This window comes from Wyeomyia smithii, chromosome 3 (genome assembly GCF_029784165.1).
Source record: "Wyeomyia smithii strain HCP4-BCI-WySm-NY-G18 chromosome 3, ASM2978416v1, whole genome shotgun sequence".
NCBI classification, from domain to species: domain Eukaryota; kingdom Metazoa; phylum Arthropoda; class Insecta; order Diptera; family Culicidae; genus Wyeomyia; species Wyeomyia smithii.
The window spans coordinates 95916403-95935146 of NC_073696.1; the positions used below are offsets into that span (position 1 = coordinate 95916403).

The following is an 18744-nucleotide window of genomic DNA, read 5'->3' on the forward strand; positions in this document are numbered from 1 at the left end:
TATCCATTATGTGTTGAATTGTAAAAATATTGAAAATCTCTTCTTTCAAAGGTTACACGACTTGTTTAAAGAAAACAGGTGTCGCAAATTCGGATTTCAAAATGAAGTATGAAGTTGATTCCTTTTTTCTGAGCATCATCCCGGGTACTGGAAAACTCACATTGGGTAATGTTTGTCCCTTTTAGACTGGTAGAAACCGGAAGCTACTGTCTAGAAATTTAAAATGGCGTCTGAAGATGATTTATGGCCTCAGGGTATTATACCGCTTCCCCAAATCGTATTGGATGATATTTGTCACTTTAGGCTGTTGATCGGAAACTGTCGCCATCTTCGCCATAGAAATACCCAGATTAGGCAGTTCAGCAATTTTATGATGGATTTTATGATTATTAGGCAACCAGAAGTGGTCATCTGGATTGAAAATTGGGTGTTAGGACGGATTCTGGCCACTGGGTATAATCCAGGTTCCAAGAACCCATATTGATTGGTATTTGGCCATTCATTAGATGCCTCTCAGAAACGATCAGTAATATCAACTGCGTTAAAGAATTCCAATTTCACTGATAAGATCATTTAAATTAATGTATAAGAAACAACATTTAATTATACATTATTTGAAATCTAATGACTAACGTTGACTTAAAGAATCTGAATAATTATAGGCAGTATATGAGTACAGATCGATATACCACAATCAAAAACAAAATCGCATCATATAGTTGAAAGAATTTAATGTTATTTTCATGTATATGTGTTAATTAATATTCATATCGTCGGTTCCGTGCAACACTGGCACAACTCAAAAAACACAGTTTCGAGAAAAACGCGTTTGAAAATTTGCGTCAAAAGTTTATTTTTCGATTTTCAAGAAAACTTTGAAGTTCAAGATTACCAAACCTTATTAAACACCTTTGGGTCTATTATGCTCATATTACGTGCTCACGTTGTCCAAGTTAAAACCTTATTTTCACTAACTTTATGGAGAAATTTCGATTTGTGCAGCAAAAGCACTTCTACTCATAACTCTGGAATTTTTGTGATTTTCGTGTCATTCGTAATGAATGGACGAGATATTTTCCCACATTCACAAATGGCCTGCCAAACCATTACCTTCTTGCCGAATTTTTCGGTGAAAATGGCTTTCACTGGTCCAGGGATATCCTTTCCCTTCGGTGATGTATAAAATTGCGGTCCTGGCAGAGTCTTATAGTCCAGTTTCCTGTAGGTTTCGTCATCCATGATAACACACCCCATTTTTTTGGTCAGAAGTTTGTCATAAAGCTTCCGAGCTTTCGGTTTCACAGATTCAGCTTGTTTTGGATTTCGTTTTGGCTGCTTCTGCTTCCGACGGGTCTGCAGACCCATTCTTCCCTTGGCATGCATAACGTTACTCGCCGAGGTTCCAAGCTTTCTCGCCACATCTCGTACTGATACTGAAGGATGCCGCTTGTAGTATTCCTTAACCTTTTTGTCCATTGTGGGATCAACAGGCCCGGGTTTTCTACCACGTCTTGGGGCATCAGTAAATATGCACTCTTCTCATTACTTCCGCAATGCGGTTTGAACTGCTCCGACACTTATACCTTCTTCTCTGGTCAATTTTCTTATAGAAAGACCACTCACGGTGCCCCATTTGTGCACAATTCGCTTTCTTTGCTCGGGAGAAAGCCAGTGTTGCACGAAGCCGATGATATGTTAAATTTTAAATGTTCGATATAGTTGTGCTGTTGGCTACCAAAAATTTGTTGTTTAGAATGAATAACAAATCCAGCAGAAATAATCAAGGTGTATTTTTTAAGTGTTGGAGTAAATCTATTTTAACCGCTAGGTGGATTAATTTAGGTTTTTTATCAACAATTTGGTTCTAAAAAGTAGAACAAAATAACCAAAAATTCATGTGATGTAGCTCTATCTTGCAGTTATATTTCCATTAGAAATTACCTGAGAAATGGGCGAAATTTTAATCGAAGATTTAAAGTTGGGTTTAGTAAACTGAGTGTTTTCCACAGCGGGAAAGGAGTTCGGATTGCTTTGCCACTGCAGAGAACTATTCTTTTTTGTATGTAAAAATAAAATAAATTCCTTATATTTTCTGGTTATGTAAAATCAATAAGTATACACTACACATGTTTACAAAAATAAAATTTAAAAAAAAAAGTTGACAAAATCAAAGTACCGCTTGAACATAGTTATTTTCTTTTTAACTTGGCTGTACGCGATCTTATCTTAACGCTACTCACTATGAGAGAAAAGATTGAGATAATTAGCTGGGCTTACGTGTAGCAACTCTGTTATAATGTAATATGTCTGACACTGCTGCTTTATTTAAATATACTTTCATGAACGATTTATCACTATATATTGCTTCGAAAATTCGCTGCACTATTCGTGAAGAGAAGCGGGAAACTTGTTTCTGTTAAAATTGTTGCTGGTAATCTGCTCGAAAATTAAATATACTTTACACAGATGGACAGGTGAGATGCTAGACTTTGCCAGGAGAGTAGAAGAAAGAATATTACACAAAGTACGCATTTCGAAGTAGTCACAAGGAATGAAACTAACCGCCAGGAGTGGCGAAATATCCGTTTAACGGTTTCATTTTTGTATTAGTGTGATTCTTGCTATTGGTGTATGTGATGATTTTTTGCTGCGAGCACTATTTAACCTTACAGCGACCGCTACTTCTACTACAGCAACCGATAATTTCCGATAAAATCACATCTGCAAATTCATCGAAATATAAAAAAAAAACTTTTCGAATTTACAATACATATATACGGCTGTGGATGGGACTACCGATGCAATCCGTTATGCAGTCCAATTTCTATTTTTATTTATTTACAGTAAACTTTACGATGCTTTCGAAACGCAAATCAGCGGAGATTGAGAACAGTCAATAAGCTTTAAACAATACGTGCGTTTGATTTTGATCATTTGTTCCAATCTTTTCTGTGTATAGAACTGTTTGAATTTCAAATTGTAAAAGAGTTATTAAGCAAATTATAACAAAACATGCTGCTCAATGATTGCGCTCTAATGATTCAAAAGCTACAGCAGGATAGACGTTGCAATGCGCAACTACATCATTCATCAAGTTTTTTTTTTCATATTTTTAGCATTCTTTTGTTTGCATTCGCCAGTTTTTTTTTATTATAACTATGCAAAGTAAATTAAACAGAATTAACACTAGCTCAGTTGGTCTGTTATGATTCTCCGTTGCCGCTATCATCTCCATCGGCAAACGATTCCACCGACGCTTGATCGTCATCCTCGGTGTCTAGATCATAATCATCGTCATAAAAGTCTGTCATATCGAGCTGCAAGAGAGACAGAGCATAAACAAATCGTAGCATACAAAACACAACTATAGCGTTCGATTAAGTGATAACAAAGAGAGATGATATTTAACTTCCTAAGTTCATTCCAAACCCGGTGCAGTGCCAGCTGCCAACAAAAACATCTTTTTTAATGACGTATCGTCCAAAAGGAATATTGCATCTCAGTGAAATGTATTAACCATAAAAAATATATAAAATGCTAACTGACACACGGCGAGGTCGTAAAACTTGCCCAAGTTTCTTCCTTCATTACTCTTCATCAGTTTCTTTATATGTACGAAACGTACGACCAACGAACGGTGAATCCTCAGCTCATAAACAAGCCGATTACCGGCAGTGACATATGATGCGTGAAAATGCAATTTGTACAACTTGTTTTGTTCGTCCGTTTCTGCGGTGTTCCTCCGTACGCCAAGTCGGGATAACAAATCGAGTTACTCCGCTTCCTTCGTCCTCAAAATTTTCGACACCCACTTAATTCCTTTGCCAACTGTGATGTTCGTTTCGCAACCAACAATCAGAGGCGGTACGCCTTTGTACCGTTTCTTTCGTACCAATTGCAAACGCTTCCCTTGGGAGTCATTAATGTCTGCTCTTTTGCAAGAAGTAAACCAAACGGCCAGAGGCAAGTCTTCTTCGTTAACGCACAAATCCTTCGCGAGCATTCAGCGCTCCTTAAGCGCCTCATCACTATTGATATGATTGCTTTGTGAATTCGTTTCGCCCGCCCGATGGTGGATGCATAAGAATCCAGCAACTTATCATGTGCTGCTGAATGAGAGTAACTGCAACAAACACACACTCGGGATCAAATCCCGACCACAACAACAATTCAAATCCCGTTGGATTTCATCAGAGGATCGATTGAATGTGCAGAATGGTTTATATAACACTGAATCAAGGTTGCCTAATAATATCAGTATTATTAGCGTGAGAATAATTACAGTTAGTTATTATTTTTATTTTAAAATGGTCTCTATTAACGATACTTATAGTACATTCTATAGAAACATATATGAAATGGTAACAACTTTACTGCCAGTAAATGGAATTTAGTAATTATTATGCCGTTGCAAAGATAAAATGTCCAGCAATGGTGTTACATTATATCATAATTGTTGAGTTAAAAAAAAACTCAGTTTAGTTATTTTTCAGACGGCAACCGGTTGCAATACATCCATTTTCATCTGAGGATTCTGAGATGATGTCTGAGATGATGTATGCATGAAGTTTTATGAAGTTACATCTACATAGTGATTTGTTCTACGTACACTTGGGTCGCTTTTTACGCGGTTGGTTGTACCGTATTCAAAAGATCAAATTAGATATACTTATACTAAACTTATCTCATACCGCGTACAAATAATCTTCCGAATCGAGTAAAAATAATCCGCGTTATTGTAAAAATATCCCGTTTAAAAAAACGCATGGAAACAACCCGCGTAAAAAGCGACCCCAGTGTACTTTCTTTTCGATGAACAAGCAAGTTGGTTTATCATATTAAATTCTTCAAATTAACTGGTGTTCTTTAAGGGGTAATATCTACCAAAATTTTTTTTCTTGTCATTTTTTTTATTGGCTTAAATTATGCTAAAACTATCCTAGATCAAAATCAACATCGCCCAAGTACTGATCTAAACTCAAAATTCGTTCAAATCAATTTTTACCGAACAACTTTCATGCTCCAAAAATACACTTTTCGTTTATTTTGGCGATGTTCGTATTTGTTTTTAATTTCGAGGCTTTGTAAACTAGTGGAAGTTACCTATGATCGATATCGTGTTTCAAATCTGTAGTATAGAGGTGCATCAAGTTTCGACCGTTAAAGCATCTCTACAGCACGTGTTTACTAGGGCGCTAATCAACGTATGGAAAAAAAGTGACCAGAAAATTTCAAAAAAAAAAAAAAACCCTATACAAATTTCGGTTTTCGAAAATTTTTTTTTGATGCCAAATGACTTAAAAACGCATGAAACGTCGAGAATTGGTGTAATCTGAAAAAAAATTTTTTTGCAAAAATTTACTCTCCAAGACCACCGTTTTATTTGAAAGTTTACAAACTTGGAATCGAAAACATTTTTCAAATATTAAAATTCCACGTACCTCCCATGTGTGATTTTGCAAATGACATGAAAGCATTCAACATTTTCCACGAGACACAATCGTAATTTTGGTTGAGATAATTTTTTTTTGCACAGAGTAGTTTGATACGTTTTGTAAATTTGTTTTGTAATATTTTGCCACTTTACTTATAAACTGTAAATTTCTAAACATCTCGGATGGCAACCGGATCTTGCTGGATCATCTAGAACTGCGCTACTTCGACATCGTTCCGCTTAGGAGCTTTTTCGGAAAGGACAGCAGGTACGGAGTTTTTGTAACCAACCACAGGGCACAGTACTACCAGAGCGGCGCACAGTGGGACGAAATTTAAAGAAGTACGACATTGATGTTTATGACGAAAAGCATGGTCTTAGCGTTTCGATGTCTTCTGGAAAGTTTCTCAGTTTTGTGAGTACTTTGTTTAGATGGTAATTTTTTTTGCTTAGGGGGGAATATACCAAAATAAATTTTTTTTTTTATTTCTTGATGAACTTGGTAACTTTCTTCCGACACATTGTAGAACTAGCTATTTTGAGCAAGTTTGTGGAGGATTAGAAAATTATATCTCTTAACCTGACAAATTTATAAGGTAAAAAAGTAATGCACCCCCTTAAAATGTGTTTTTGCGTGATAACGCTCTTATCTTAATTTTGCCATTGTTCAAGTGTTCTACAAATTTCAAACTAAGATTAATTGTCACATTTTCCTAGAAGAAAGAATATCGTTATCTCTTAATTTGGAGGAGTTATGTTTGTTTTTGCAATTTTATGACACAATTTTCAAGACAACATATCTTGCGGAAAGGCAAATGTTGGCAGCTACTTTCAGTTTCATTTTATTCGGATGCTTATTCCCTCTAATTGTGTATATATCGTACTGGAATCGAAGGGGATTGATAGTAATTTTTCGGAAATTGCAATCCATTTTTTTTTTAAATCGGTCAATCGATGCCCGTAAATGAGTAACCCATGCATGTTTGGTGGTTTGAAGGATGCTCAGAAATTTAAATGAAGTGCTGAAATGTGTAACTTCAAAAAATTCGAGTTTGACAAAATGTGATAGAAAAATATTTGAGTCCTAAATCATTATCGATCATTAACTCTCTCTCTCTCTCTTTCTCTCTCTCTCTCTGGCTCTCTCTGGCTCTCTCTCTCTCTCTCTCTCTCTCTTTTTCTTTCTGGCTCTCTCTCTCTCTTTCTCTCTGGTTTTCTCTAAACGTCCATTTGCTTACTCATTCAGGGTACCGATTGTCCGATTTTAAAAAAAAAGTTGATTGAAAATAAACAAATTCCAAAAAAGATGCAACTTAATTTTCGAAAAAATTACTATCAATCCCCTTCGATTCCAGTACGATATATATACAATATATATACACAATTGGAGGGAATAAGTATCCGAATAAAATAAAACTGAAAGTAGCTGCCAACATCTGCCTTTTCGCAAGATATATTGTCTTGAAAATTGTGTCATATAATGAAAAAACAGACATAACTCCTCCGAATTAAGAGATAGCGATACACTTTCTTCGAGAAAAATGTGACATTAATCTTAGTTTGAAGTTTGTAGAACACTTGAACAATGGCAAAATAAAGATAAGAGCGTTATCACGCAAAAACACATTTCAGGGGGTGCATTACTTTTATACCTTATAAATTTGTCAGGTTAAGAGATAGAATTTTCTAAACTTCTACAAACTTGCTCGAAATAGCTAGTTCTACAATGTGTCGGAAGAAAGTTACTAAGTCAATCAAGAAATAAAAAAGTTATTTTTTTATTTTGGTGTACACCCCCCTTAGCAGAAAATTTTACTATCCGAATAAAGTACTCATAAAACTGAGAAACTTTCCAGAAGACCTCGAAACGCTAAAACCATGCATTTCGTCACAAACATCAATGTCCTACTTTCGTCACAAATATCAATGTCCTACTACGATTTCGTCCCACTGTGCGGCGGTACCACCAACGAATTGGGTACCGACTTTATAGTGCTGGGCAGGATGCACAGTCGTGTGATCGAGTGGCAGGCGATCAGTGACAGGTTGCGAATAAGAGGGCGGTTCTACAACTACACCATTCACAACGTACACTGCCCTCACGAAGGAAGACTCGATGTAGAGAGAGAAACGTTTTACGTGCAGTTGGAGAAACTCTACGACAGCTGCACGCATCGAGACATCAAGATTGTCACCGGGGACATGAAAACTCAGATAGGAAAAAAAGAAATGTACAAACCGGTGATCGGCCCTCGCAGACTACACACTTAGACGAACGACAACGGCCAGCAATGCGTTAACTTTGCAGCTTTCGAGGACTGGTAGTCCGAACTACCTTCTTTCCCTGCAACGACATCCACACATCCACTTGTACATTACCAGACCAACGTACGGCAAACCAAATTGACCATGTTCTTATCGACGGCCAACGTACGCACCAATCGCGGTGCGGATATTGACTCGCACCAATACCTTGTAACGGTGTGCTTGCGCTCGAAACTATCGAACGTGCATCCCGCAGAACATAGCTGAAGCACGCGGATCAACAATAAGCAGTTCCGGGACCCCCAGCTCGAGCCTACAGCTCGAAGCGGTACTTTCTACGGCGGAGGAGCTTGACGCTGACGCCTCGAGGATGGATGGTGCAAGATTCGCACAGCTATCAGGTAGACCGCAACGGCGATACTAGGAACGGAGGAATCGATCTGCAGAGACAACTGGTATGACGGGGAATCTTTATGGGATTAAACATTTTTGAGCTCTGACACATTCTCTTTTACTTGTCCTATTCCCAATTTCACTTCACTGTCAATCTCACTTCACGGAGGTAATTTTTGTCACCTCACGCGAGATGGAATCGGGAATAGGTCTCAAAAAGTGAAGTGAGTGTGAGAGTTAGATATATTTCACCGTGAAGTGACTCCCATAAAAAGTACCTTAGCCACTTTTTGAATACTGGGATCGCCGAAGAGGCGCGCAAGCTCGTGGTTCATCCTACGACTCCATGCTCCGTTCTCCTGCACACCGCCAAAGATGGTTCTTAGCACCCGATATTCAAAAACTCCGAGCACTTGCAAGTCCTCTTCGAGCATTTTCAACGTCTCATTCCCGTAGAGAACGACCGGTCTTATTAGCATTTTGTACATAATACGCTTGGTGTGCAGACTCAGGTATTGCGACCGTAGTTTTTTTATGGACGACTTTCTCCGATAATACGTTTGCTAATCTACCGGCTGGTATCGTTGTTTTCAGTTACCAGAGAGCTGAGGTATACAAACTCATCGACTTCCTCGAGCTCATCATCGTCGATTGTTAGCGTATTGCCTAGTCGTGTCCTGTCATGCTTGGACCTGCCTACAAGCATATACATGGTTTTTGACATATTAATCCTTAATCCAATCTTATCTGCTTCATGTTTCAGTCGGGTATACTGGTCTACCACCGCCTCAAATTTTCTGCCGATAGTGTCCACGTCACCCGCAAAGCAGATAAATTGACCTAATTAATTGAAAATCGTGCCCCGCATGTTAAACCCCATCCGTCTCATAACACCTCCCAGCGCGACGTTAAACATTGGGCAGGAAATTGTTCATAGCTCTTGTCGGTTTATTGTGTCTTATGCGGCTTTCAAATTAACGAAAAGACAGTTTGTAGGGACTTAAAACTTGCGACACTTTTAGAGGATCTGCCGCAGTGTAAAGATTTGGTCAGTCGTAGGCCGTCTTTCCGTGAAGCCGGCCTGGTGGTGACAGGCGTTGGAAGATGACCTGGGAGAACACTTTGTAGGCGGCATTCACGACTGTGAACGCTCGATAGTTTTCGCAGTTTAGTTTGTCGCCCTTTTTGTAGATGGGGCGGATAATCCCTTCTTTCCACTCCTACGGTAGTTGTTTTGTCTCCCAGACCTCGACAATCAGCCGATGTAGCGAGTTGGCCTATTTGTCGGGGCCCATTTTCATAAGTTTAGCTCAAATGCCGTCCTTTCCGGCAGATTGATGGTTCTTGACTTGTCGAGTCGCATCCTTGTTTTTACTTATTGTTGGAGGTGGCACATCTTCGCCGTTCGTTGCACCAACCACGTCTCCTCCGCTTCTGTTGTGGTCTTCTGCTTGCACGCCGTTCAGGTGTTCATCGTAGTGCTGCTTCCACCTTTCGATCACCTCACGATCATCCGTCAAAATTCCTCCATCCTTATGCCTACACACGGCTTGTGGGACAAAGCCTCTACGGGATGCGTTGAGCTTTTGATAGAGTTTTCGTGTTTCGTGTGTTCGGTGCAGCTGCTCGAGTTGTTCACATTCCTTCTTCCTGGTGACGCTTTTTCCCTGAAGAGTTGGACTTGATGCCTCCGTTCAGTTTATGTTTCTCTACATTTTGATTCGTTTGCACGTGTCCCAGGACTTCCTCCGCAGCACGGTTGATTCTGGCAGCGCAGCTTTGAGCGATGCACGTACTGTGCTGCGACGTCGTGTTGCTTCAGTTGCGTGCGATTGTACCGTGGTGGGCGACGGTACTGTATGCTATTTACAACGGATAGTTTTTAGCTTATCTCACTAATCACTAGGTAGTGGTCCGAATCGATGTTAGTGCCTCAATGTGCTCTGACGTCAATAATGTTATCAAAATGTGGTTCATGTGGTTAAAACGTCCAATCACCGGTCTATACTCCTCCTTTTGGCCAACCTGAGTCTTGTAGTCCCCGATGATGATCTTGACGATGTTATTTATTATGAGCTATTTAGCTTTAAAAAACGAACGAAACCATCAGTGAAATGATATCGACTTAAATTAACGCAATAAAATTGAGCACTGCACGTAAAGCGACCATAATGCAAGCGGGGGTACGAAAAACAGGTTCTGCTGCTCGACAATGCCCTGCCTCATAATAACAATGCCGTTAAAACTTACATAGAAACGCTCAAACGGAAAGTATCAGCTAGCGGACTGATAAGACATAGTCCAGCCTACATGGGCCTCGAATAATAACACTTTTTAACTCTGCGTACAAATTTCTCCCCCGCAGCATGTTTCTTGAACAGAGGCGGCTGCAGAAATCTAATTTATTTAGAGTACAATGGAACGGGGTGAAATTGATCAATTTTTATAACAATTTCCTATTAACTAGCTTCATGTACATTTTTACCGAAATAGTATAATTTAAAAACAAGTACTGGTATGTGCTCCAGTAAACCTCTATGGCTATTGGTGAAATTTCTATCGTCTACTTCATGAAACAAATTCGATAATTCTATTAGGTATGATCACCATTTAAATCCATACATTCTTTTGGCAATGTGCTTTTTTTCGATATGCTAAAGATAAATGATGATTTCTGTACTGAAAACTATCATTTACAGCTAGTTTGGAAATGAAACTAAAGATATTTCAGGTTAAAATTTGTTTATTTTGGTTCATGAGCTGTTTGTTGCTAAATTTGCTTTTGTTTGATCGTCGTTAGACCGATTTCAATTTGGTTTGTTGCAAAAGCTCAAAAACTAGTTCTGAAATTAAAATCTTTGTGGTTTCCTGCCAATGGTATGGAATGATCATTGTTGAAAATTACATTTTTTTAGCTTTAACAGCATTTAACGTAATTAACCCTCAACTAAGATTACTTTAAGTAAATTCAATACTGTTTTTTGTTATTTGGAAACTTTTTTGATCAAATTTGATTGAGTTCTGACTGAGTTAGAATTTTTCGAAAATATGAAAAATTGCACCGGGCATGCAAGGGTTAACTTTGACAGGTATGTGAATCATGCAAAAGTTGCGTTTAAGGAAACGTTAATATTGCCTAGTGTTGTAAGAGCAATATCTTTTGATCAGTATTTTTTAACACGAATTTTCAGGTGATCAATTTCACCCCACTGATCAATTTCACCTCATTTCACGGTACCTGTAGGGTTTGCGGGAAGAGCGATTCACAATGAACTAAATGATCACCTTGCGACAAATCCGTGACAATATCAGAATCTGTGATAAATTTCAGGGCGGTGATATGTTCGGGTGTCGGCTGTACCCCGCATCTCTACTATTAGCATATTAGCAATATCGCTTATTGAGAGTAAATGACATGCTTATTATTTATCAGAGCCTGTGTGTAAACGTGTTCACCCTTCCTTTTCTGCTTACTGCTCTGCTCTAGAGAGATTTCAACTCTGTGTCCTTCTGGGCAGTTCAATTATAAGAGGGACTTATTTTGACAAGAGAAAGTCACACCGAGGTATTGTAGAATTTGGCGTGATATAATGAATATAAGTGGGGAACCCGAGAATAAACTCATGCTCAAGTCCTTTGCCATCGTATGACACGATTCAACTAAGATTTGGACCCATGACTACCTGCTTGTGAAAGCGGACTCTGTAACCTTGCGGCTACGTAGCTTTCCAAATTCATTATTTGCATTTCTATTCCTAATTGTCTTGTTTATCCATAGAGAAGAACACAACACAACTATGCGTAGAGTAGGAATATTCTACAAACCAGCTAAAAATTTCGTTCGTATATCAAAATAAATTTTCGGAAAACTAAAAACATTAGTTAGGCCTCAAAAATCTACATTAAAAGTAGCAAAGGTTGCTAAAGAATCACTCGAGAGGTTCAATTTTCCAAGACCTAAGAAAGAACAAAACTAATCCTTACAAAACACCTACATTGATTGATAGTTTTCTGCTGGATAACATAGCCGATATGGCAAAAAATGAATTACTTGTTTCAGAATTACACTGATGTTAATTGTTTAACGCGGTGTACAAAACCAAATATTGAAACAAATTTCAGACTTTATACAGCTTTTCGATCGACAGAAATTAAAAATATAAAACCGACAAAAAATACAGGACGGTAGATTATCTACGACCAGAGTCGAGCGATAAAGTTACAAACCTGTGGTTCCTGACCGCTAGGTTTCGTCTTGGATTTGATGCAGTATTCCTCTAGTGTTGTCGGTACGATAATACCTTCTTTTTCCGCTTCAGCCTTAGCTGCTTGTGCTTGTTTTCTAAAAGTACAATACGACGAGTTTAATAAAATCGCTAGCGACTAGACAAGAGAAAACAAAATTAGGTCCTACCTAATGATATTAGGATACTCGTTGTCTTTGCCCTGTGAATCCCGCCATCTCCGGTACATAACCGAAGCGTCAACATTCGCCGGGGAAAAGGTGTTTGGCTCATTCAGCAATGAGATCACGGACAGCAGAATAGTTCTAACATTTTGCGTTGGATTCCATCGTTCGCAAGGAAGTTCGCCGCTCTGTGGATCGTCCACTGGTGGGTGCAAAATTGAGATGCAGAGATCGCCATTCTAATGTGAGACAAATAACAAGTTAGCTTACAGAGTGTTAACATAAAAAATTGTCGTTTTACTACCTCATACACATTTGGATGCCAAACTTTAGTTAAGAACCTTATAGATGGTGGTGAATACGGATAGTCTGGAGGAAATTTCATATGGGCCTGAAAATAGTGAAGAGAGCGATTAATGATTTGTTATTGTTGTAACGTTTTAGGTAAACTATAAAACCTGGGTACCCAAAGGTTATCAGGAAAAATAAATGAATGAGGTTTAAGCCAAGTTTTGTTTATGGATAAGGGTTGGATTTTTTTCAGTTAGAAAAAAAAACTAGAAAGATTTTATCTCAAGATCTCAAGACATTTGCACAAATGTACATTCGGGTGGCAAAGCCATTCTTTTTAAAGCATTCATAATGCTATTTTTATTTCTTATGGGCTATTAATGTTTTGATACTTTGATTTTTAATGACCTATTTGAATTCTATTGGATTATTATACCGTTTGACATAAAGGCACAAAATTCGTTCATATCCGTTAAAACGCGGGCCATACCTAACTATGAAGCACAGTATGACAAAATTTCATTCTGGAATCAATTAATCAATTACTGCAACCGGAAAATGATAACAAAAGAAATGATAACAAATTGCACTGACGGTGAGCTCATGTAGTATGCCGACCTTAAACACAACTGTTTTAAACTCACACTAAGCTAGCGGATAAGCGCTACATGTCTGTAAACTTGGGAAAACGAATATATGAATCCAAATAGATGCGATTTCTGATAGAGCCCAACAAAGTCCAGCACATCCGGCAGTTAACTCTCTGTCCACGGGAAATAATTATAGTTGAGCCAAAAAGTGATCAATTTTGACCTAACTAATATGGAGAACCTTCTGCGGTACCTAAGTTGCTCTTTTTTATGTATTGTATGTATTGTATAGCTTATTATTAAACACCACGACAATAGATAGACGTTACATCCACAAACGAGGATAGTCTGATAATTTATACCAAACATAAAACCCATGAAACGCTATAATAGTTAAAAATTTATAAAAAAATAGCAATAAGTTTCGCGAACTATTAAATTAATGTTGTTTTAATTTTTAACACAAGTAATAACCAGCTAGTTTACTAAACATTGCACACAGTGAATGGCATGAAATAATGAACACGGTTTGGGCTATCATCGATGTCACTGTAATCGACGTCAAATCAAGGTAAACGGAAACAAGCATGTAAACCGCAAGGTTGGTTTCAAGTTAGAGTTCGATTTCCAAAACTTAGCAAATCTGTGTCAACTCAGGTTTCGAATGTAGTGTCAAGGTTACTTTTGACGGTTAAAACGTGAGTGAAGAAAAAGACATCGTAAACCCGAAATTAAATGTCGTCATTCGGTGAACCGATATGTGTTATATGCTACAAGCTAAAACGACATGTATGATTATTTTTAGTACTTGCATACAGTACGATACAGGCAAATTTGTCTTCCGCGGATGAACGCGGAAATCGAAAACAAGGAATACAACAAAAACCAAACGATTGGTGAAGACATGTAGTCCTTGACCCTTGCATGCGTCTATTATTTTCTACGCAAACAAAAACAAAAATTGGCACTACTTACCTTGAAATAACCACCCTGATAGAGAGTATCGGGCGGACCAAAGATAGCCACTTCCCATTCAAATAAATTATCTTCGTTCAAAAGTTTTACACGAAATCCTTCCACTGGTTCCTCCTGGAGACTTTTGTATTCCAGTGATAAAGCCCGAACTGCTGAACTGGACGGCTGCGAAGACATCTTTACTCGCACAGCTATTGCTATTGCTTGAGGCTACTGTTCTGCAGCTGCTTCTGATATATTGCGGATGAATCACTATCGAGCAAACTGTTTACTGTAACAATAACAAAGAATGCACACGTGATCAATTAATAAGCTGATTTTCACTTTGTAGCACACTAAAATGAATGGCTTTGGCCTAAATAGGTTTATTTTACAAAGAAATTTAATCCAATTCTCAGTGTATCCTTACTCACATTCAAGACTTGGAAAAACAACCTACAGAAGCAACCTAACGCGAACCAAAACGATCACACTGCGTACTTTAGCAGCGTAGAAGGTGAACAGAGGCGCGGTGTTTAATATGGCAATTTCAGAAATATAAACCAGTTAGATTTTGTTAAGACAATGAACACTTCATCTAAAATTATTTCACAAGGCAATCAAAATTTAAATTAATGTGCTATGCAATTTACTATTAATTTGCCTGCGGTAAACAAATCATCAAATCTTCGTGCAACTAAATAGTATTTCTATAAGTAACAAAAAATTATTTGTTAACATTGTCTTTTCAAAAACAAATTGAAATTCCTTTAGTTGATTCATATAATTTGTTGAATGAAACTCTTTTTACTTTTTAATTGCGGTCTTTTAGCTTTGACGGTTTAAACTACACGTCATGATGTGTATTTTTGTGAAATTTACTGGAGTTGTGTGATAGAAATATGACGATTAAATACCAATTATATACCAATCAAGGTTACGACAAATTTCGCTGAAACTGTAAACCTAATAGATTCAAGTAAAAGCGCAGCTTGAAACACCGCGATGATTAAAAACAATGGCGGACATCTTACCTAGTGTCCCTGATCAGAGATGTGATTGAAGATACAAATTACAACGAATCATACACTTAAACTTTATTAGAGATCACACTTCTATGAAAGGAGCGTTTTTCACCCCTTTGTAAATTATTTCGCAAACAATTTCAACAAAACTGGTCTAGTCAATTACAGGATAGAACTAAGATTTTGGCACCTGGACAAAATTTTCAGTACTGTCCGAAATAGCTTAACACAATATTTTCAACGAGCCACTGCAATTTGATTTAAATTTGAAAACTTTTCGATTTTAACACACACGACAGTCTTGCTTTTTCCTTTGGAAATATCAAAAAAAATCAACCACGACGAATTCTACGAATGGCTGCGTTGTTACGACAACTACGATGTGACGAAAACCTGAATTTTATTTTGACAACAAAGAATTTTTTTCGTCACTCGGGCTTTGACGTCTTGCACTATGCTGTCAAAAATAAGAAGAGTTTAGCAGATGTGGTAAATACGAAGGGGTGGCCATGCACTATGTTACTACACTGAAAAAAAAATAAGCAATTGATAAACGGTTCAACATTGGGTTATTTTTTTGATACGACATTTTAATAGAAGCGTGAACAGTACATGTTTTTATTGAAATCTGCACAGTATAAAAAATAATAATTTCACCGAGGAAAACTTTTTAAATAGACGTGTCAATATTTTATTAAGAAGAAACTACGTCTTTGTAATCTTAAGTTGCGCTTACTTGACAGCATTTCAGACGGTGTTGCAAACAATATAAATTTTGTGAAACACGTGAATGAAAAATTGCGTTACGTAAGGTTGGGGGTTATAAAAATTTTGAAACCCCGCGTTACGTAATCTAATGTTCTCTAATATATCCGGACTACTTCGTGATTAGGGCGAAACTAGATAGGAAAACAAGCAAGGATTCGCCCTTATCACAAAGTAGTCCGGATATTCTTACACAGTTTCGAAATTTCATTGAATTTTCCAGTCCGTACAGAAGGTCGTACGAATTTCGTACCACAACATTTTGTGGCCTCTACAAATAAAAAAAAAACTTTCTGTTACATTGCGTGTTCATTTAAATCTCATGATTTTGAGAGCAACTGGGGGAAGGTCTTTTCCATGAGCATGAGCCTGAGCATAATTGACCGCCCGCGGTTGCTACTCCGTTATTGCCAGATCAGCTATAATTACACAGAGAACCAATGGATGATGCTTGGGATTAACATTCATCCTCAATGTGTTAAAACTGGTGACCTTAATCTTTATATTAGGCAATACGAGCGCCGGCCGCATCCGAATGCAGGTCAAAGAAGGAGTGTGTATAGGAATATGTTGACGTGATACTCGCTTTATTGGAAGCCGAGAACACCTTTGCACTTCCACGAGAAATCACTGAGATGTTGGCGGAAAGGGTAAGGTTGGCAGCAGGTTTCGTTTTGGTAAACGATGCGCTGAGTTCTAGTACCGGGTTCATAATAACAAATATCGCGCGTACGAGTTCATTATATCTTCTACGGAAATCATAACGCGATCCGAACTCATTCCGGTTGATGATGTTACACCGCAACTAAAGCGCACGCAACGATACCGGACCTATGACTCAATCGAGACAGACTCAAAGATTCGAAAATCTGTTTATTATGCTTATTATAGTCATTATGCAACTAGCGAAACATATCTCTCATTGATTTATCTCAGCTGACTACACATTGTTACGGAAGCTACGAGAGGTGAGTCTACGTAAACGCCTCGCCTCCTCACTTCTTTGAAAATTATAACACGGTTATAACCAATCTGTAGAAAATACGACCTCATGAAAGGTACCGACGCGAAGTCTCTAGATATTCGGTGACCCGGGGCTTTGAGCTTAACAGGTTGACTAACGACGTTTCTTGTAAATTGTTCGTCTGTTCTTGAAAAGCGATTTCCTGATTTGAGACCGATTTAAAACAGAAATAAACAATAGAGTGTTATTAGGACCACGCACAGGTGTGTGTGGTATATTCTAGTGGAAGGCAAAATGTTATACTACTTTATGTGGACGATTTGAACTAACATATTATAGAGTTGGGTCACTATATTTCGGAAACATTTATATGAGCAGAACTCTCCCGGGCCGGAGACGCGTTTACACCGAAGCATTATGCACGACCGCTCAATCCACGCCTACCAACGGAAACGCTCGGGAGCACGATATTTCACGCCAATTCTTTATTAGCTGTTAATGCGAGTGTTGCCTATCAAATAGAAAAATTGGCAAAGTTTCATACATCCAAAGCCCCAATAGTTTAAAAAATGCAGATATGCAAATTGACCAAAATATATATCTTTATTTTGTTGACAAAATGCCAAACTAGTCATAATTGGGACATAGTATACAAAAACCTCTGCTCAAAAGCTAGGAAAATCGAAAAAACTGAATCATTAGATTTCGACTTCGACTAGCAGTCTCGTCGTATTGTTCACTACGTGCACTACACCAGGTGTTGGTGAGGACTCCATACCAATTTCAAGAATAACTAACAAAAATCAAAAGCTAAAAAAATCCATCAAACAGTATCAATGATCAACTAATATTGCTCGCTGTGTATTATTTCTAGTGCACAAAATGAAAAAATACATGTGACCCACTCTACCATAAGTTAACTCTGGAAATCAATGAGTGATGTGAACGAGAGGCATAAAACAGACCAAAAACCTCTCTGCGCAGTGCACTTATCAATGTACACAATATTGTTATGTATCTACATACATAGCGTGTACGCGTGTGGCCAGTTGATTTGGTTTGCAAGACCGATGTGTTAGTGTTGATTCCGTGCACTCCCATCAGTGAACTTGAAGAGATGAGAACAAACACGGAGAGCGTTGAAATTTGACAACGTTGTACACTCTCCTCAAATCGCATGCTGCTTCATTCAAGCATTGAATACAGCTTCATTAGAGAAGGGGTAGGTGGGAAACTGATGTCGTTTTCGTTTTCGCGGTGTAGCTACACTTTTTCCGTGCTATACTTTGCAGCTTCAAATAAAACATTTTCAGTGTCATTGCATTGGTATGCGCAATAATGGGATAGCTGTCAATTCGTTTTGTTTTGGTCATTATCGCATTCGTCATTTTGTCTCGTTTCCATTTCATATATCCATCTCGCAAATGTGCTGAGAAATAATTTACCTGACACTTTACCACGTGGAGCGAAAACCAAAACAAACCAGTTTTGACACATACGTGTGAATGTGTTGGTATTTTCCTACAGTACACTCTGCTTTTTTCGGCTGTCGTCAGCGACAGAAAAAGTGTAGGGAGAGACAGAAAAAGGGTAGTCCGAAAAGTCAAATAAAACATTTTCGGTGTCAAACGTGTCGTTTGAGTGTAGCTACACCG

At 38.1% G+C, this 18744-nt stretch overlaps 1 protein-coding gene across 1 annotated transcript; it reads right to left on the bottom strand.

Moving 5' to 3' along the window:
* Positions 1-2050: 2050 nt before the first annotated feature.
* Positions 2051-15775, bottom strand: LOC129730001 (ubiquitin-conjugating enzyme E2 R2). Its single transcript, XM_055688941.1, has 6 exons — positions 15370-15775; positions 14357-14627; positions 12805-12891; positions 12507-12739; positions 12320-12434; positions 2051-3317 (listed from the first exon to the last, which is right to left on the bottom strand). Exons 2-6 carry the CDS (start codon positions 14531-14533, stop codon positions 3204-3206), a joined length of 726 nt encoding a protein of 241 aa, XP_055544916.1. The 5' UTR covers positions 14534-14627; positions 15370-15775; the 3' UTR covers positions 2051-3203.
* Positions 15776-18744: the final 2969 nt, after the last annotated feature.

Coding starts and splice junctions, on each gene's coding strand:
- LOC129730001 (XM_055688941.1), bottom strand. CDS start 14,533: ATGTCTTCGCAGCCGTCCAGTTCAGCAGTTCGGGCTTTATCACTGGAA. Junction 12,740..12,804: donor GGCATCCAAATGTGTATGAG/GTAGTAAAACGA, acceptor GTCTCACATTAG/AATGGCGATCTCTGCATCTC. Junction 3,318..12,319: donor CTAGCGGTCAGGAACCACAG/GTTTGTAACTTT, acceptor TCTCTCTTGCAG/CTCGATATGACAGACTTTTA.